Below are 21,432 nucleotides of genomic sequence, written 5' to 3'. Positions count from 1 at the left end.
TCTACAATTCATAAAACTGTTTAAAGAACGCCATCGTCTTGTTGTTGTACTTGAGAACGGTCTCCAGGTGACATTTTCGAGGTCTCAGCCTCCAGTTGAGAGTCATCCGTCACAGCAATCCAACCTGGCTATCGGTCTATCTGAATGTTTGTGTACTCACCACTGTTGATGTTTACTGCACATGTACACAGCGTCATCTGTGTGCATGTGTATTTAGTTTCATCACAAAAGCAACCAACAGCAGCCACTAGTGGCTGAACATGAAAACTACATCATTTTCCTCATTTTGATGTTTTTTTTTTTTTTGATGATTTGAAACGGGATATTTTTCAAATCCATTTCAAAGTGATAACAACAAACTTTCACTGTGTTATGGCTGTTTGTGTACATAACCATGGTGTGTTCAGAAAAACAGACTGAAAACAGAATTTTTTTTGAAAATTCTTTTCAGAGAGCAACATTTTTGGAACGCTCCACTCACCGCCTCCATGTAAACAGAGAAAAAAGCATTTTCTGAAATGTTAGGTCATGCCCAGAAATGCAAAATAAATCAAATAAACTAAAATAAAATTGTCAACAGTTCATTATTTTTGTCCTTTTATGAAATTCCTCTCAACTTTAGCACACATCCAGAAATCCCAGCATGGGGAACTGACTGTGGTGGCTTGACAAGACCCCTGACTCTGAAACCCCGACAGAAGATAAGACGTATGGATCGATAGATACAGGGACAGATCCTGTGCTTTAGGAAAAGCCAACAGACGGAGCAGTAAAAGGAAACTGAGGTACAGACTCGTGTTATCCCAGTGTGACTAATAAATCTGGTGTCCTGGTGACTGTATTTATTATTTGTATGCATGTGTTTTTTTTGTTTTTTTACTCACAACAAGCTGTGCAACCAGTGAAAAACACGCAGGACTGGAGAGACCCCATGATGTGAGGAAATGGAGCTTTTAAACACCAAGTACTCATAAGCTACACTAATGAGCAAACACCCTCCGGAAATGAAACGTCTCTATTCTGCCAACCTTTACTTAAACCCCAGTAATGGACTTCATGGGAGACGGAACCTGGAGATGGACTGGAAGTGGGAAGAAGAGGATTACAACAAAGAAGAGGCAGAGCCGGCTGAGGGGGAGGAGGTGGCGACACCGGCAGAGACAGATGAGGGAACGATGAACGAGCCGCAGACTGAAAGAAGGAAGAGATGCGAGGTGTTGAGGGGATTGAAAACAAAAAGGAAACTAGGGGGAAGGAGATGGTTATCAGGCAGAGTTAAGAAAAAGCAAGGCTGAAAGAGGGGAGATGGAGAGGGAGACAGATGGAGAGAGGTGTGTGTGTGTGTGTGTGTGTGTGTGTGTGTGTGTGTGTGTGTTGTGGGGGGTGAGGAGAGGAGAAGAATCCACACTGAGTCAGAGGCATTAAGGGAGAGGCGAGAAAAAGAGAACTTCTGAAGCTTCGACTTGGCCTAGTGAGGAGTAAGGTAGATCTCATCATTAAAAAGAGGAAAGAAAACTGATAATAAGATCCATAAACAGCCAACATGGGAAGAGATGGTATGAAAGCTGACTTTCAATAACAATCCGTCACACATTTGATAGGAAAACAAACGATGGTGACGTTCAGCCATTCCTGAAGTCAAAAACACCAAAGTTGGCCTAAAAAATTCTAAAAACTTCAATGATCCACCAACCTCTGAAAACTTAAACCTGACTGACAAATGAAACAAAGATTAGATTCCATCAAATATTATTGTACAGAGAAATTCTAAATGAACACATAACTTCAACATCTTCGATAATATCAAAATCATCGTTCTATTCAGTCCATCACAGCTGGTCTGTTGAATTTTTAAAGATGGTAGTCCATAAATGTCCACAATATCTCATCCACACACTCATTTAAGCAACACATGCAAAAAAACTAATGTGCAAATCGTTCAACTCGCATTAAAATTAGACAGTGTTTTTTTACCCCAGATGAAGAAAAAATTGGCAAAGTATGTGAACCGACAAGACTAGAATAGAAATGCTTTATTATTCCCAGGGCAATTACTTAATTTAACACCTCCTTTACAATAACGTGTACATTTTCTCCACCATCGTGTGGATGTAAACACATGTTTGATTTCTTACCAATACTGAGTGCACCAAGAGTTTAAAGAAGCTTCAACGCTTATAGGGTAGTACTGGTCTCTGCTTGCATATATACTGTGGGCGGTTTTATTACAGAAAACAGCTCCCACTGGAGACCAAATGGGAAAATTACATGATTTTCAAAATATCTAAATGCAAAATTTTGCTGAAAGGAAAATGGGAAAATGATACTTTTTCACTTGATACGCTATCGCTTAAAGTGTCATGTGAACAGCGACAGGATAAGCTGCAATTTTTTTTACTTTTCTTGGAGAACCCGGACTCTTTCTATAAAAATGCACCTCCTATGGAAAACCAACTTCCTAACCAAACTTAACAAACAGTGTAATTTTATTCCCGTGGATGAGCAGGTTTCATCATTTGTCTTCGATATATGTGTACCGCTGTAATACCAAACTCGGTTACAAAATTACTGCAAATGACCCTTGACCCTTCTGCTGCGATGGTTAAAATGATCAGAGCAGGACGTTCTTCAACACCAGGCGGATCATTCTGTGGTAAGAAAGGAAAAAAAAAAGCTGTGGGGCAGATTTACTGAGATAAACACTGCATTTTTTTGAAGTACAAAAGGAGTTCAGCTCCTCGCTGAAACCCACATCTGCCAAACGGAGCCGTCCGAGTGAGCGAGTGATAAAAGGGATGTCGGATGTGGGCTAGACACTGGCAGGAAGAATGAAAGACGGGGAGAGAAGATGATTGAAACATTGTGTGGAATCTATTACCGAAGCCATCGGGGGGATGGATGGGCCGAGAGAAGTGAAAGGGAAGATTGGTAAACAACAATGGGAGACACAGAGCGTCAGGCCCGGTGAGCCGGGGCGAACAGAGACGGCAGGTTCACCTGTACAAAGAGGATTAGGAACCCGTTTAATGACACAGCCTCGGCACACTGCATAAGCAAAGGATGCGCAGTGATTTAAAACTTCTGACGAATAAAAGGAAGGCACTGTAGATCAAGGTAAAACGAATGAAAACCTGTTTTCAAAGAAAATATGAGACGAAACAGAGACACGCTGAAACCAGACAGATGGCTTCGCTGATAAAAGATGTGCTAAGTCACTGTGACAAGGTTATGTCTTTTGTTGTGGCTGGTAGAAGTTAGCGACGGAAAAACTCTGAAGAATTCTGAAGAAAATGATCTTCTTTTTTTTTTTTTTTTTTTTTTTTAAGAAGTCTCCCACACTGAACATAAAGAGAGTCAAACGCAGAGAATCATTTCAAAAAAGTGTTGCCAAAAGCAAGCCCCCATGTTGAGGGAACGATTATCTTAATCAAAGTGAAAAAGGTAAAATCCACTTCAGTAAAGGTACATTTAATAGAGAATTTACTGAAATGGAGTGGAAAAAGTGGAGCATCTAAAAATACTTAAGCGACAAAAGTTGACTGCTCTGATTCAAATGATGTGGACTGTGCTCAGTCTGCTCCACCCTCAGTGTTACTGGTTCAACTAATCTACAAATCTTTTATTTATTTTTCATCTTTTCTTTCCGTAAAAAATATGAACTGAGGAATGAGGCAAGCAGCCGTCAACAAACAACCAAATACATATTTTTGGATTGTGGAAGTTAGAAGACGAACCCGAGACCGAGAGAAGTGAGAGACCAGAGCTTCCTGAGACCAAGACAAGACCGAGACATGTAAACTCTGCGAAGAAAGGCCCCTAACCAGACTCCAACCAGTTTTTTTGTTTTTTATTATTATTTTTTTACCTTAGCTCATTTGTAATTCAATTTGCTGAACTTCGGGGAATTATATTCTGCATCTTGTGCCTCATTGGTCATTGGTCAAGTGGTGTAACCTCGCCATATGTTGTCAGTATTTTCCTGCTCTGTGTTGGAAAAAAAGGGGGGAAAAAAATCTGAAAGTGTTTTGAACTTTATCTTCAGTAAACTTTCTGACTGCAACAGCTCATCAGTATGTTCAAACAGAACAACTGTTAACTTTGAAGAACAAACAAAATGGACGAGATCTGTTGACTAGCAATGTGAGTGGGATGAAGTTCACTAAGAGGTGTAACAGAGAATTAAATATTCCTTTAGTGCAAAATAATAAACACAGATTGCAGAGGATTTTTCTTGTAGTTTACAGGTCAGATGTGTCGGATCACAAAGTTTGCGGTGCAACATCTACGTGTCAATTTCTTTGGTACTTTCAGTGTTTTTATATCCACCTTCCCCTTCAGTTCAAGCCTATATCAAATTGTTTGAAAATACAGTACTTGTCATTTTGGCTGGACGTTTGTGTTCGGCTCAGTCGCTTAATGAACGCTCGACGGAGGCACTTAGTTCTGACTGTAAGGCGACGCACCGGTGAGGTCCTAACTGTAACTCACTGCATTGTGTCTTTGAGTTCATACAGATCAACACGAGTACTGCCATTGATCAACGTCATCAGGTAATCGAATACCGGGTGAATAGATTACGTGGTGCGAGACCTGTCTTGGAGAAACAGAGGCAATCAGTCATCTCCATCCACCGCCTTGATTGTCCGTCGTATGATTTCTAAGCTTCGCAAGGAAGCAACGACACGACCTTGTAGAAAAAAAAAAAAACAACAACCAAAAAATCCAGTTTTGGCCACTTTGACAGTGTATGACTGATCAATAATGAGCCCGTGAGAGGCTCACACAGAATCAATCATGTGAGGTCATGGGACGCCACGTGTTGGTAAATCCGAAACCACGAGATGAGGTAATAAAATCAGGCGCTGAATGAAGCCGCCGCGTCGCAAACTGGCGAGTCATGAAATTACAGAAACGTCGGGACGGGCTCTGCAGCTCGACGGACGGACATGTATCCAGTCCCAGACATGAAAGACAAGCAAGTAATCCGGCCGCCAGTCACCCGGCCAGCGAGGCGTGCGCCACAGCTCAGAGCTGTTGTGTATTTGTGTAGAGCACAGTGACTATTGGCGAGCTGTCAGTGGCTGTAACACACATCCTGACGGGCGGCAGCCCTCTAAGGCCTCCCCTGGAGTCTGTCAGGAGGAAGAAGAAAGGGAAAGAAAGAGCGTGTGCGTGTGTGTGTGTGTATGTGTGTGTGTCCTTCCATGTGTGTCTGAGTCTGCAGGAGGTAGAAAGGTGTGGGTGTAGATCAATAATAATCAGCTGCAGTAGAAGTGGAAGTTCACCCAACAGTGACTCACCTCACACACACACACACACACACACACACAAATGCGTACACAAATACATGCACAGCACCACTCAAAAACCAATCCATACACCTCATGACACTGCGTTGTAGTCCAAACTATTGTGACAGCCTTAACGCAAAGACACACACACACACACACTCACACAAAACAAGCTCAAACTAAAGCGCTTACTCTCGCTCAAAAAGTACCGCATCAAAAATGCATGCATCTTCCCTTATTGATTTTCCATACACCTCAGTGCCCCCATCTCCCCCGCCCCCCCACCTCTTTCTCTCTCTCACACACACACACACACACACACACACACACACACACACATACACACTGTCACTCTCACCTCTTCGACGTGGTCTTGATGATCTCGGAGACTTTCTGGATGTAATCGGTGGCGAGCACCACAATCTCCTCGTCTTCTGAGAAGTTGTCGTGGAAAATCCTGTCCAGCAGACGTTTCCAGTGCAGCTGTGGCCAGAAGAGAGTCGGCGGCGTCAAGCAGTGAACCTGAACTGACCTTCAAACTTTTCACCTCACTTCTTGTGTTTTCATCTTACCAGGGGATTTCATGTTTCTCAGGGGGCTCAAGTAAAAACCCGGAGTTATATTTCTGAGTGTTTTGGGCAGAGTCTTTCGTGGGTTTATAGGGAAAAACAGAACTTCATCACAAAGCTTGAAATGATAAAAACAAGATGATACACTGTAAAATATGTGTAGTGCTACAAGTTGAGAGGAGTGTATAATTCAGCCAGTAAGAGTGAGGGATGGACTCCTGCAACTGCAGATATGAGGACACGAATCTGTGCAGATCCTGGTGCACAGTTTGGAGCAGTATCACCAATATTTACAACTATTTTTGAACAAAATCCGCTTATCGGCGATGGCCCAGTCACTTACAGTTACAGAATGTCAGCTTAAATTTATGAGCTCACGGCTTGGAAAATGTAGTCATCAGCATAAAACAATAGTCATGATGTTTATTGATGATGTGTTGTCCTGCCAATAAACTGTGGGCACTTCAAACGGGCTACTCCCAGCCTGAGCAATATTCTATATATGAGAACAGCGGAGTGAGGAGTACACAATAACAGAGGGTGGAGCTAAAGAAAAACTGTCAGCTATAGTTTTTCATACAACACCTTCAATGTCACACGCTGGCTAATTTTCCACAAATAGCGTCCTCTTTACATGAATCATTTCTTTTAAGTTTAGCTACAAATATGGTGATAATTTGCTACAGCAATGCTAACTATCAAGTGTCTTTTAGCTCCATTAACTCTCCGTGTGTGATTTAACGAGCCGTGACTCTAAAGGCTGGATCAGAGTATTCACCCCGTCCCCCGGTTCACATCATTTATCAAAGTCGACGGTGGATTTGTTGTCGCTCCACTGGTGGATCAATACTCCAGAGAAGTTCTCACCCAGCAGCTCCTGCTGAGCGTTCCTCGGGAGAACATTCAGATCAGTTTAGACAAGCTGTCTGTTCTTTCTTTCTTCAAGCCGTGGCGTCTGTTTCTGATAACAACCAAACTGAAATGATGTGTTGAAAGTGTTGATCCAACAACTGTTGGTCGCTTTTTACGAAGTGAGAAAGAATTTGCTAAATGAGGAATCTATCAGTTGTTCTCAATCTGGGTTTAAAAACAATTTTTGGACAATATTCTTCTCCTACCATGAAGCTTTCAAAAATAGATTTGCAAATTATAGAAAACCATAATTGATATGTTATGTACCAGGGGTGTTAAAAATAAGGCTCGGGGGTCAAAACTGGCCTGCAAGAGGCTCCAATCCAGCCCGCCAATTCACCAAGCAAATCTAAGATTGAAGAGGGAGTTCAATACCTTTCTGTGAGGAGATTTGACAGCATCAATAGAAAAAAAAGATGAAATCCACAGAGAGAGCAGTATTCTAAAAGTTTAAGAAAAATACAGCAGATGAACTGAGTCAGAATTCTCTGCGCTAAACTCAAAATTAGCAGTTGAACATCTTTCAGCGGTAGAATTTAGATGTTCTAGTAAGATTTTTCATGCAATTGGAGGTAAAAGCCCATAATTTGCAACAGCAGACGAAAACCATTTAACAGCCGCCTGGTCGCTTCTCCATCCTCCAAACTCTTTCTGTCTGTTCGTTTCTCTCTTTTCCTCATCAGCATCTTTCCCATCCTTTTTTATGATGTTCACACACTGTGTAGTTTTCCTTCTCTTCCTTTGATTGAGAAACTAAAAACCAAACTTTGGTACTCTTCCTCTGAGTCCAGATGCCCGGTTTTCGTCTCTGCAGCCTTCTTCCTCTTCATCTGTCCTTTCCTCATCTGTGGAACGTCTGGAGACTTCTCCAGCTGCTTCAGAGGAAACCTTCCGCCTCTTTTTTTTTCTGTCTCCCTTCTCCCTCCCTCTCCCTGGTCTGTCTCCCATCTCTTCCTCATTTTCAGCATCTCCTGCACCCCCCCCCCTGAATTCTGCTCATTTTCTCCCTTTTCTCTCTACCTTCTTCTTTCATTCTCTCCCTGCAATCTGCTCGCCTCCCCCTGCAGAGCAGACAGCTTTTGTGACTCAGTTAGGCCTGCATGTGTGTGTGTGTGTGTGTTTGTGCGTGTGTGTGTGGTGCTTCACTGCCCACCCTCCATACACACACACACACACACACACACACACACACACCCTTTGAGTGCACGCTCGCCACACTACTTAAAATGCCCAGCTGGAGTTCAAATCTTAATCCATCATGTCTGCTTCTGCCCAACACGCACATGCACTCACACACACACACAGTGGCGGGTGTGTGTTTGTGTGTGTGTGTGTAGTACTCACACTGGGAGCAATACGCTGTAGCTGCCTGAGGGTGATGCGGTTATACATGGTGCTGATGTCCTTTCTTTGGTCATCATATTCTGACACAGTGATCTGGAAAGGGAGGAGATTTGACTCAGCTCTGCACACACACACACACACACACACACACGCACACACACACACACACACACACACACACACACACACACACACACACAGTCGCAGTCGTCTCACATTGGCCAGTCGGGTCTCCAGCTGTATAATCTCTTTGGACTTCTGTGTGGCATTGTGAGCTCCCAGCATGCTCAGCAGACGCTCCATCAGAGCCTTGTACGCCGCCAGGATCTGAGAGAGAGACAACGGGAACAGCGGCGTTAGCGTCGCCGCCGTCGCTAATGGCGGGTGACAAGTGGGTGACAGGTGGCAAAATGGACGGGACAACAAAAGGACCGCGGGGGGTTCGGGTGGTGGCGGCGGTGTGGGGAACAGGTGGACTGATGAAGAGGAGTTAGAGAAAAGGCAGCATGGAAGATAGTGGGGGGAAAGGACACATGGAGTCCCATGGACTGGGTCAAAGGAGAGAGAGAGGACATGATGGAGAGGAGGGAGAGGAAGGGGAGGCTTCGTTAGCGGCGGTCCGTAAAGTGGGGAAACGAAGAGTGAAGAAAGAGTCGAGGATGAGGGCAACCAGGGGCTGACGGACAGGGAAAGATGGAATTAAAGGAGCATGTTGACCTTCACGCTGTCCTCGTCCTGTCCCAGGTACAGACTCCTTTCAGGCAGAGTGAGCCCCTCCTGATCAATCTGTGGACACACACACACACAGACACACACACACACACACACACACACACACACACACACACACACACACACACACACACACACACACACACACACACACACACACACACACGGTCCAAAGCTCAGCCAGTAATTACATTTCTTCTGGTATGTAGTCACATATGTGCCACTAAGCACTCCGCAGATGCTCATTCATATGTCTGGTTAATATTTCAACAGTCTGCAGTAATGCTAACATTTAGAAACCATTCATAACACCATGCAAAATGTTTAAATTATTTATGGCATCTAATAAATAATTCATGCAGTTATTCGTCTCTCACTAATTCCCTGATATTGGCCGAGTAATGTTCCCAGGCTTTAGTAGTGACACTGTGCTGTTGATGCCATATAATGCAAACATTTGGACGCTGGGCTGATTCAGGAAGTACCTGAAAAGGTAGTCATGTCAGTGAAGTCAGTGTAACTTTGGTGTGATGATGAACAAATTTATTTCATATGAAGTTTTAGAATTAGAAAAACCCATTTCAAGCCCTCTGTGGACCAGGGTTTCATCCCTCCTTGGCAACTTGTAATGACTGAACAATCATTACTGGACACAGACTGTAAGGTATAGGGTCAATGAGATGTTCATGAGTAAGATCTAACGTGCAAAAAGAAAGAACAGAAATTGCAGAACGACTGAAATTACAGTCTGAATGTCATTCATCATTATGAGTGTCTTATCTTTGAGCTACGGTTTTCTCATGCCAGTAATTCTATCGCTATGACAAGAGTCAATGTATACATTTATCATAGTGTTATAACGAGTCTGTGAATATTCATGATCATCGTCAGTTTTTCAAAACATTTAAAAAAAAAAAAGATATCTAATGGCATTTTGTTAAATACTGCGTCAATGAAAAGTGGTAAGTTTGCGGTGACTTTCACCTTTGACCTTCAAACTGTAATCAACCAATCTTCAAATTCAATGTTTGTGTCAAATATAAAGAAAGTAACAAGAATGAGACTGATGGAAAAACATTCCATATACAGACATACATATGAATTACTCCAATTCTTCACATTTCCTGCACACTGACGCAGGCGGGCTGTAAATGCATCCTTCAGAGTTCAAAAACACTTGTATATCAGGAGTAACTCCTGAACAGCTGCAGATGAAGGTTAATTCAAACCAATATATCAGTGAATGATAATGTTGTTTGATGAAAGTGGCAAATGGCTTCTTTTCTTTTTTCACTGAACACTAAAAACACAGAACTCTGCAACGCATATAGCACCAACATGGTATGAGTTCAGTAATGAACTCATACCAATCCTGACTGGTCATTTCATTCAGGCTGAGACTGACAGAGGACTTCTAGTTACCCACCTATCCTTTATCTGACCAACACAAAACTCACTGATGGCTCAACTTGATGGAATGTTTGTGCTGCAACCTATAAATACATTGAAAATTAACAAGCAGAGTTCATCCACTCTAAGGACTCGCCAGTAAATACGTCATCAATAAAATCAAAGGTGAGGCGATCGGAGGAAAACAGTACGCTGCATCAAGACGTGATGTCTCTGAACGTTCATTTCAGCTGTAATTAAATCTTTTTCTAAACTGAGTGAATTATTACCAGCTTATATTTAATTACTTTTTCTTACAAAGACCGGTACGCTGGTTTGTTTCACTTTGAAATGTCATCAATAAAAAACATACTTTGGCTGAAAAGGTTGTGTTTAACAGAATGTGAAATACCAACACTATGTAGGATATCACACTGCGCTTGTTCCAGCCTGCTGCTTGCCTCAGTAATGACGCTATGATTTCAGGAAGTCTCACACTAAACTAGATCCTCCCTCTGAGGAAGCAATGCATTGCATTTACTGGGACCACAGACATGAATTCTCTGATCATGATGTTTTCTCAACTTTGACTTGTTGGTATTGATCAGCCATGGCCACCTGGAAGGTCATTTTGCGGATGGCATTAAGGGTCTCCATCTGGGACGACTTAGCCACTGACCCGTTCTCCAGCACATTAGTGCATGCTGGGTTGTTTTGGAGTAACGGTGAGACCAGAACTTTAACGTTTCGTACGATGTTAGAGTTAGATAAGTTTTCAACTGAATGCTAAATGGAAATCTTTTAGTTTTGGTCCCAGTGAATATGGAGTTTTTGGTGTCATGTTCGGGAAATCCACCAGGTTGTATTAAACTTGAACTGACTTGGTGAAGAAAAACATAAAACACATTTAATACTCCCAAAAAACTCTACATCGGCTCTCACCCTGATAGCGTTCCTGGAGGAGTTTTTGTCGTCCACGTTGACGGTGAGGGAGAAGAAGACGGCGGTGCTGTACACGCCTTGCGTCCTGTAGAGCAGCTCATTGAAGTCTGGCCTCTGCGGCGCCCCCTCCCTTTCCCACCCAGCGGCGCCAGGGGGAGCGCCCACCAGGTCCCACCCTCCGCAGCTGTCTATCACCTCCGTCATGGGGTCCGACCCCAGCTTGTCAATCTCGTGGATGTTGACGCAGGATCGATAGAACTCCTTCACCTTGCGCTCCGCCGAGTCGACCCCGCGCCTCCGAATTGGCTCCAGCAGGAGGCGCTGCAGCTTCTCCTCATTGTGTTCCCCGATGGCGGTGATGATGCCGTAGCTCAGCTTGTCCTCGGGGATGCCGTGGCGCCTCAGCCAGCCGCCGCAGGCGAAGGAGTAGAAGTCCTGGCAGGGCTGGATGGTGGGGTCGATGTTGGCCTGGACGAAGCGGGCCGCCCGCAGCAGGGAGCGCTTGCGCTGGCAGTCCTGCCGGCACTGCGGGTCCTGCTGGGCGTCCAGAGAAATGTACTTCAGCGCCAGCATGCTGCCCAAGATGACGCACATGCCCGCCGCGAACACCAGCGCGGAGAGGAGGCAGATCTCCCTCCGACTCCATCGGGGGAGACCGCCGCCGCCGTTGGCGCTGCCCTGATCTTTGCTTCGACTGGTGGACCAGGTCCCGCCGCGACTCCGGCCTACATGGCGGTCCAGGCTGCCACCCAGGTGAAGGGTCATGCCATTGCTGAGGATGTCGCTGCTGTAGCGCCCACCGTATTTCACTTCTTGGAACTCATCGTAGTGCGCAGTTAGAGAATACGTCTTCTCCATGGCAGAGGGAGTATTTCTAGGAAAGAAGCAGTTCAAGGGTTTTAAAGGAAGAGGCTGTTTTATTTATTTTTTTTTTCTTGTCAGTTCAGACTGCTGCCATGTCTGCTCCTTTGGTTCCAGAAGGGAGAAGTCTCACCACAGGGCAAAATACTGGAGTGATGTCAAAATCCTGTTGGCCCTCTTCACGCAAAGTCCCTTCTATTATTTTCAAATCAAAAGGCAGCAGAGCAAGGGACTCCCATTGTGCACCAGGAATCTCTCGGGTCCTGCTGAAGCGCTCTTCCTCTCTCATTCTCTTCGTCTCCACTTCCTCTCCATTTGTTCTCCTGCCTTCTCTCGCTCCAACCAGTTACAGGTCACCTGTCGATAAAAATAGAAATGAGATAGAGGAAGGCTGCAAGTCGAGAGACGGATAGGAAATTGAATCCTCGATTACAACGGCACAGAATGACAAAACATCGTCTGTTTTGCCACATTTTTCTCTCACTTTGTCTCCCCGTGTTTGTCAGACCAGAGCTGCTGGATTGATTGGTGATCGTCACTCCTCGGGGAGACAATGGTCCCTTCGGGGAGAAGCATGGATTTGAACAAATCAATGAGGACCAAAGAGTCGAGCATCAGCTGGGCGCATGAAGGGGTGTGGCGGTCCCCATAACTTAGCTTGTGTCAGTCCAATCTCTTGCCAAACTTTTTATTATTACAGAAGGACTGAGAGAATTTACTGGCTCTGTCTCACCAGTCTATTGACGGCACACTCATACCCCAACTTTACAACTTCAGCATACACCAGATGCCCAATATTTCTGGATATTTTTAACACAAATTGAACTCAGCTTTTCACTTCTGAGGTTATTCCCTTTCTCTGCTTTTTGCTTCTTTGTTTTGTTTAGTCTGGCTTGCCTGTCAGTTCCCTTCAGCAGCAGCAGAGTTTTTTGCATTTTAGCCTGACTAATGGGGGACCGGCAGATTGTCCCTTGTTGGCTCGTCTGAGGAATCTGATGACCCTCGGCAGAGCTTTAAAGGGAATAACAAACCTTCACATGAGAGTCAGCTTCTTAAACACAAACCAAAGGCACATGCATCATTTCATTTTCAGATCATTTTTCAAAAGCAAGCACGTGCTATAATACAGGACAGCTGCTTAATATTTCATCGATGTCTGTATTCTCCTTCATTGCTGCTGTTGTATTCTACATGTAGCCTGCAGGCAGTATCACAGACCTTTCGACAGATGCTGTTTGTAGATTACTGTTTAACATTTAACACAACAATCCCCCGTGGACACATCATCACAGAGCAGATCAACTCTTCCCTGCGTGTGTTCTTATATTTTTGGTGTGGACAGGAATCACACCTCAGCTTAATTCACCGTAAATCCTAAAGTTATTTAACTACAAAAGGAGGAGAAGGAAGGAAGGTACCCCCCCCCCCCCCCTTTCCTGAACATATGATGTAGCTTACCGCAGTGCTGTTTGAGGGCCAGGAAATCATATATCCAACACTGACCTCTGCCTTGAGAAACAGTGAATGGACTTGACTTATAAGGCATACTTTACAGCTTCAGCTGTCTCAAGCACTTTATATAATTACACTAGATTACACCAGATTGTGTGTGCAGTAAAAACATGGCGGCGGTACCATCAGGCTGTGTGGGGCTGCCTCATTGTCCATCGTACTGGAAGCAGTAAATCTGTCAAAGTTATTTAGTTTGTGGGCACGTCAACCGGCAGGACACTTTTAAAGTGATGAGAATGAATCCTGGCCTATAAAGTTTCAGAAGGAGCTGAAATCTGCCACTGCAGAAGCAGGAAGAAACAGCTGGATCTCATCACAGCAGAAAAGTGTTAACAACAAGCAGCAGACATGCAGAAAGCGTCTACGTTCTCACGATTATCCAACTTTTTGAAGATGGTTTCTGAGGGAGATTTCTGAAAATGCTCCAAATTCGTCTCCGAGGAATGGAGGAAAAATGCAGATTTTCTGAAATGCTGCTACTGCGCATGCAAACCATGGAGATAGGAAAAGATTCCTCTGGACATGCACGAGAAGATGGACAATAACAACGTTTGCCTCCAGACTGTCACGACTCCCAGTCCATCTCCTGAGATTTGGTAGTTTCAGAGTTAAGACTCACCTGTAATAGCAACCCCACTTCATCATCTGTTCATGCATATGTCTGTGTACCTGTTGTCGTATTTTATTTGATCAATATTTACAATAGATTTATTTGCATCTCTCTCTCTTAAGATATTCCAAATGCTGTACCTTGCATTGGCAGCAAGTGTCTACAGCACTCATCATGCTTAAGAGGCACAACATTTTCCTTCAAGGAACTGAGAAACTTTTATATCACAAACTAGTTAATCTTGATGGTTATTAGTGGCCTCGCATGAAAATAAAACAGACTTGATTTAAACGTGACTCTCTGGCACCTACATTAAAGTTACAGTGGGAGGTGGAGAAAAAAAACCCAACATGATTAACCAAAATCTCAAACTAATAGTTTGAACCACAAACTATTCTTCCTGTTGTCTTGGGACAGTCCATTTCCTCTGCTGTACTGAGAATCACCATCCAATGAGCAGCGGCTCTATCACTAGTACGAACATCGTTGTAAGAGTTACTACTTTCCACTGCAGTTTATCTTACTGACAAACACAGCACAGCAGAACTTTAAAAATCTCCTCATAAGCTTTTGATTGAATGTTATTTCATACATACCATCCGTTTCTCTGTTATATACAGTATATTTACTCACTTTATTCTCAGCATGTCCCGCTGTGTACGGTGGTGTTTGTGACCGTCTGAAAACAGAGTTGAATTAGAGGGACGGACTGATAAAGTGGCTTTGGGAAGCCGTCCCACTGTGAGTTTACAAAGCCTGTGTGCGAGTGCGCTTTCAGAGGCCTCGGCACAGTGAACTCGGAGAAAGCTGCGAAGGCTATCTGTGAAAATTGATCCGTCTTATCTCCACGGAGGGTAGCAAACTTCAGCACTGACGTTTTTAACAAGCTTTCCCTCGCCTTATGAGAGTGCTGTATGTAGATAAGAGGAGGAAAGGCGGAGTGAGGGGGGAAAAAACTGAAGAGAGATTAAGTTTGGTGTTTATAGGTAAATGGTTTAGTAGTGAGTCTCTCATCTTCCGAAAGCTGGTCACACAAATCTCTTACCAATGTGCAGATGGATGATGAGTGGGTCATAAAGTGGTCTGCTTCGGCGGGAAAAAGTAAGACTGTCCAAGTGTATGCAGGGAAAAGGTGAGGCCGCTGGTGCAGCGATAAAAAATTCTTGTCTACCGCTGCAGAGATGTGGCGTCGGGGTCCCAGTGGTGATAACTCTGGTTTGGTCTTGTGCCCCAACAAATACAACCCACTTGGTCTTACTGGTAGGAAGCCAGCCAAGCAGTCTCTCTGGAATTTCTCACCTTATCTGATCTTCCTGAGAGAGTGATTCATGGTGAGTGCCAACGCAAGTGGAAGCGAGCGGAAGTCCACATGAAGGATGGCGTGGAGAGTTTACATTTAATTCTCAAGAATAGAATATGTATGGACGTGTGTGTGTGTATTAGGTGCTATAAAGTCGCAAGGATTGTTTGAAGGAGAGATGGTGGTTCAGGTACGCACCATCTGGCTACTCATGTTCCAAATCATCTTTCTTTTTTCCTTTTTTTTCCTCAGATTTCTTCACTGATCTATTCACACAACATTTTCAAGTGAAAAAGCAAAACTTTCATCATGTTTGTACTGTCCGTTTAGACGATAACGGTGCTCGGAGTCTCTGAAAAAAGCCATTTTATAAAATGAAAAATTTGAAACACAGCTACTGTTATTGTATAAGAACAGACATTTAGGAAGATTAATAATGACTTAGTTTTTGCCCTGGTGGTTTCAGAGGTACAATTCAGGGACAAGGGGTCAGAATATGCCTTTTTGTTTTGGGTAGCACCATGTCTGGTGTAGGGACGGAGCTGTTTTGGCATACTGTTTTAAAAGTGCTGCATAAATAAAGCAATGAATGATGGACTGCTTGATTGATTGAATATCAGCGGAACGTTTTTATAATGTATTGCTACACACCATTGCATTTCAAACTTCATGCAATTTAGTTGTTTAGTACAATAATAATAAAATGTATCTGTTTATTTAACATTGTGATACATTTTTATGCGATAATATATGATCATGTCTGAAGTCCTTTTCATTTCCTCTGTAAAGTTGACTAGCTTCAAAACAAGAACAGATCCTGCAGTTTTGACGATGTCAGATATATTTTTTTTCCAAACAAAAATGACATAGTTGGGATTTTGCAGCATCATTCAATACGAGCAGTTGGTTTGTTGACAGAGCGTTCTCGTCACCGCTCTGGTGACCCCTAATGTTTGAGCGCCGTGCCGACACACAGGACTGTGGAGCTGGAGCCGCTGAGCCTCTGTGAAAAGTTTTGGGCTCCAAAACATGGGAGCAAAGGGAGAAAAATCAAAAAAAAAAAAAAAAAAAAAAAAAAAGTAGGAGAAAGTCAAGGATACCATGTCTGGCTGCTGTCATTATCAGTCGAACTCATCATCCATCAACCTTCTGCTTTGTTACACACACACACACACACACACACACGCACACACGCACACACGCACACATTCAGAACCATGCTCGATCACTGAAAGCCTGCTCACTATCAGCCTCTTGCACCTCATGGACATCATTTATTATGATGCTAATAAATCTGTTAAGAATCAGCGGTGTGCGCTCTTTTAACACAACTTCACTCCTCTCTTTCAGACAGTCGCTGTGTCACTACTCCTTAGCGTTATAATAAATTATGACACGTGTGTGAGCACACAGACACGCGTTTACACAGCGGGTGGACGCCCAGCGCACGGCTAATGGATTGGATCTTGTTGGTACCATCGCCAAGAAAAAAGGCACGCGTGATAAATGGCTATTTACCGAACATGACAGGACCTAATATTGGAGAGTTATGCTAAAGCTGCATGCACACACACACGGACGCACGCACGGGCACACACCCGCATGAAAACCAGCATCCCTGTTGATGTATAGTGTCTTGTCAGTTGTCACATATTTCTCATACGTCTTTCAGGCAAAACACAATCACTTATCTACTAATGCTTATGGGGGTTTCAATGTTTGGCTCGTGGACCCCCGGGTGTCCTGGAGAGTTTTCAGGAGCAACGGGGCTTTTGTAAATATTTCTTCTGCGCATGCACTTAAGGCAAATAACAACAATGGCAACCTCCAGAGTGTCATGACTCCCCGTCCACAAGGGGGAATAAGGTCTTAGGATTAATATCAGAGCCTGCTGTGAGCATATAATCTTCTTTATGTGTTTCACCTTTTTGTTAAACGAGTCAATCAATAAAATATAGTACAATGGGAAAAAAAATAGTTCAATTTTAATCCTGCTTACTTCATATGTAGCGCACACACACATACACATACTCACATGCACACAAACAAAGAAAAAAAAAAACCCGCACTGTATTCAAATTCTCCCAAATTGCACAAAATCCCTCAGTCACCCCAGGACATCCACCTGCGCACCTCCCTGATGCCCCCACGGGGTGAATCCAAGCCCCAGCCCCTCTGATAACCCTCACCCCACCCACCAACTGGCCCCAAAGGACAGGCACTACCCCACCCTACACACACACACACACACACACACACACACACACACACACACACACACATGCTCAAATCCAGCCGATTCAATGCAGCTTTAAGTGTGTCCAGGAACAATTTTCACTTTTTTTTTTTTTTCCTGGGATCAAATACGATCTTTACTGGAGATTAAACCACAACGATACACCAGAGGCCTCTTCACTTTTCCCAGTCACTGACTATACATGTATTAGCTGCAGTTTAAAGTGACTGTTAAAACAAATGTTTCTTCGTTTATCGGCTTTGCAGTCACTTTTTTATTGATCCGGGTCCTGCACTGTTCCCGTGCTGAATCCTGGCTAATGTAGCATTGGCAGTCTGCGAGGATCGAAAGCAAAGTGTGACGGCGATCGGAAGTGCTCGACCAACCTAAAATCTCTGTTTACCAACTTTAAAGAGCTAAAATAACTTTCACCTTGGTAAAGTCTGCTGCTTCATACCAGAGCGCCACAAAACGCCTCACCTTTGAAGATACGGAGAGGAATTCGACCGTGCTGGACAGACTCAAAGTAAAGCCGCTATTTCTCCACACTGAGCCTATATCTGTGTGGTTTGGGCATCTGATTGCGGCGCCCACCTGTTAGGTGGACCAGACACATCCAGCTGAGATCAGCCACTGATGTCAGATATTCTGAAAAGACCTTATCTTTCACTTGGTTCGGTGTTGGCTTTCGGTCCAAACACTAGATGGCTTTGCTCTCGTATTTCTGCCCGACCCGGAGTGGACAAAACGGGAAAGAAGCTGAGTGGAGACCAGTGGTCGTACAATATTCTATCATGGCCATTCAGAAAAGCTTCAAAAACGATGCCATGGTCAGGCAGCACAGAGCCTGAACTGATCAATAATACTTTGGTCAGGAGCTTTTATTAAGATTGTAGAGAACTTCCTGTCAAGGTCAAACAATGAGGATAATCACTGCCACTGTTGTGAAACGTTCAAACTGGACAAACAAACGCTCCACAAATCCTGAGTAATAGTGGTCAGTGCTTTCAAACACAGCTATTTGTTTGAATTACGAAGTCGCTTGTTACGCGTGTTGCATACCCCGAAGACAGCGCGGACCTTTCTCCTGCTCCTCGAACTACTAATAATAAATCTTCAGTGGAGATCAATGGGTAATCAATGGGTCAGGTTCACGCAGCCGTTCTGTAGAATACATTAGATGAATCACAGCTTTCCTGATGAACGCAGAGAGGCCAATAAACCGGGCTTTCAACACGGTGCTGGTGTGAGTTAATTGACTCACTAATGTTGCCAATGTTTCTTTTAATGGCGCAGAGAGGCACAGAAAAAAAACAACAAAAAAAAAAAGGAGAATCTTAAAATGAGCGAATCAAATCGTCATTGGGAATGAGAGCTTGGCACATCAGCTTGAGGCTTGCTGAGTTATGGCGGCAGACTTTCGGCGCATCAAGACTTTGCGCATCAACGGATCTAAATTGTTCCCCAGTGGTCTGAGGAGGCAGACAGATTTGTTGCCTGTGCGATGGAGAGTTACCTCGGGTAAACACCATCCAGCAACTCAGTCGCAAAAGTTGCCAAAAGCGATTGCTTGAACGCACATTACCAAGACCGTTAAGACGGAGTCGGCAGCTGGTATTTATTGCTCAGAAGATGGAAAAAAAAAAAAAAAAAAACTATAATAATGATTCCACCCCCAACCTGCTGCACCATCACATTCATCTCCTTTCTGAAATGATACTGAATGCATAAGTTCTCCTCAGAAATGCATCACAACAGAGCACTTTTCTTTTAAAACCCTGGGTGCCACCACCACTTTCCACACAACCCGAGTTAACATAAATCGAGAGCGAACTTCTTTACCCTCGTGCTGTTTGTGATGATTTTTAGTGGTACCCAGAAATAACAGCTTACCCCGGAGCTTTTCTCTCCCCTGGGGCTGGTTACGTCACCTGAAAGCCTGCTATAAATGGGTTTATTATCCCCCTAATCAAAGTGGTCACACAGCCTGCCCCCAAAAAGCTTCACGGCACTCAGCGGGTTTAGCCCTGGAAGTCTGTCTCCTGCACGCCCCGCCTCCCCCTGGAGCCTTATCGCTGGTGGCCAGAGGCAGCAGTAGAGTGCCACGGTGCCTTTGTATGGGGCCATGGATTTAGACACCGTACAGCTCCCAAGGTCCTGAGGACTGACAGGAGATACTCCTCAAGACCTGGAGTCAAGCAAAAACTCCTCCTTTAAAAACTGTTTAGGGTGTGTGTGTGTGTGTGTGTGTGTGTGTGTGTGTGTGTGTGTTTTCTCACTCAGGGAGCTCTTTCTTCTTGTTTTAATTATTAAAACATAAGCTTTTCAGTCATTCGAAAGGTACTTGGTCTCTCTCTCTCTCTCTCTCTCTCTCCCACACACACACACAGTCACACACACAGTCACACACACACTGATTTAGAGCCCTCGCAGACTGTAACTCTATTACGCCTAATGACTCCCCAGACTCCTTTTCTGGAAGAGCAGTTTGCTATAAGTACAATTCCAAAATCAAGAATTTAACATATTTACATCTCCTAACACTCAAAATGCCAAATTTCCTGATTAAACAGTCCTTAAAGAGACACACCAAGCCACCGAGGAAAGGATTTAAAAGAACAAAAAGTATTTAAACAAAATAATTTACCATTTTTATACAATTCGATCTTACTTATTACTTGCAAAGGTTTTGAGTTGTATTTTTCCCACTGTGGCATTTTTCCAATGAGCAAATTAAACGCTTAAGGTTTTCAAATAGAGAACACAACAGGAAATCTTTCAGTGAGTGGAGCAGAGTGAGTTAGGTGTGGGGGTGTCAGACTTGCACTGAGGTGCAATTTAAAACTTTTTTTGTGCCGCAAAAATCACCGTGCGTGAAAGGGCAAAACTGTGCGCAAAAAGACAAGTGAGCGATCATTCCAGCGTTTACGTGTAATTAATTCCAAACAAGCGTTTAGCTTGTAATCTGTTTCACTTAATTTGATTAAGTTTTGCGGGCAACCTCCCCCCAAAAAAGGTTGGAAACAGCTTAAAGACAGACGCACACGAGCCCGCTAAGGACAATTAATAAGTGCCAAAGGTAATTTACAGTTTTACAAACCGTGTCTCTCCCTTATTCTCACTTTGTGCCATCAAAATCCAGAATGTTCTCCCTTCTTACAGTGTAGTTTTAACTTCCTCAGCGCAGACAGCGAAGCGGGAGAGACGCGCGTGTCCCCCTTCATCAGGCAGCGGCGCGAGCGCAGCTCAGACGTGACGCCCAAGTTAATCTACAAGTCTTCCCCCGTTATCCTCTCCCCTTTCACACCACCGAAGGAAAACACGCTCACGTGTGGAATTAGGAAAAGCCCTACAGAGAGCGTGGAGCCGCGGCTCCAGTAGCGGAGACGCGCAGCGCGCCACAGAGTGAAAGTTGTGCAGGAAGACCCTACCTGTGGTGGGAGAATCCCCGCTGAAGAGGAGGAAGGGGGGGGGAAACAAAATGATATAAAAAACAAAACAAGCCTTTGCGGTGTGTGCGTGCGTGTGCGTGTGCGCAAAGCGATGCGAGCCACTCCACCGCTGAGGGTCCGACTGGATTATCCCCGACCCCCTCCCCTCCAGAGATCGGCACTCACCGGGATCCGCACCGATCTCTGCCGCCGCCGCAGCGCACAGCCTCCGATGTATGAAGGGGAGAGGAGGAGAGAGAGAGAGAGAGAGAGAGAGAGAGAGAGAGAGAGAGAGAGAGAGAG

At 44.2% G+C, this 21,432-nt stretch overlaps 1 protein-coding gene across 3 annotated transcripts in view; it reads right to left on the bottom strand.

Moving 5' to 3' along the window:
* Positions 1 to 21,201, bottom strand: part of ecel1 (endothelin converting enzyme-like 1) — a 51,482-nt gene extending 30,281 nt beyond the window's left edge. For 2 of the 3 annotated variants that reach the window (XM_030109382.1, XM_030109383.1), the window contains exons 1-5: positions 11,180 to 12,037; positions 8,834 to 8,902; positions 8,333 to 8,443; positions 8,117 to 8,209; positions 5,650 to 5,774 (exon numbers count right to left, since the gene is read on the bottom strand). In XM_030109382.1, the coding sequence (XP_029965242.1) occupies positions 5,650 to 5,774; positions 8,117 to 8,209; positions 8,333 to 8,443; positions 8,834 to 8,902; positions 11,180 to 12,037 (1,256 nt within the window). Of the gene's footprint in view, positions 1 to 5,649; positions 5,775 to 8,116; positions 8,210 to 8,332; positions 8,444 to 8,833; positions 8,903 to 11,179; positions 12,054 to 12,173; positions 12,398 to 21,129 lie in introns of those variants that run through there. The other variant, XM_030109381.1, reaches the window with a different exon arrangement.
* Positions 21,202 to 21,432: the final 231 nt, after the last annotated feature.

This window comes from Salarias fasciatus, chromosome 14 (genome assembly GCF_902148845.1).
Source record: "Salarias fasciatus chromosome 14, fSalaFa1.1, whole genome shotgun sequence".
NCBI classification, from domain to species: Eukaryota; Metazoa; Chordata; class Actinopteri; order Blenniiformes; family Blenniidae; genus Salarias; species Salarias fasciatus.
This window is presented reverse-complemented; position numbering and strand designations above follow the sequence as displayed.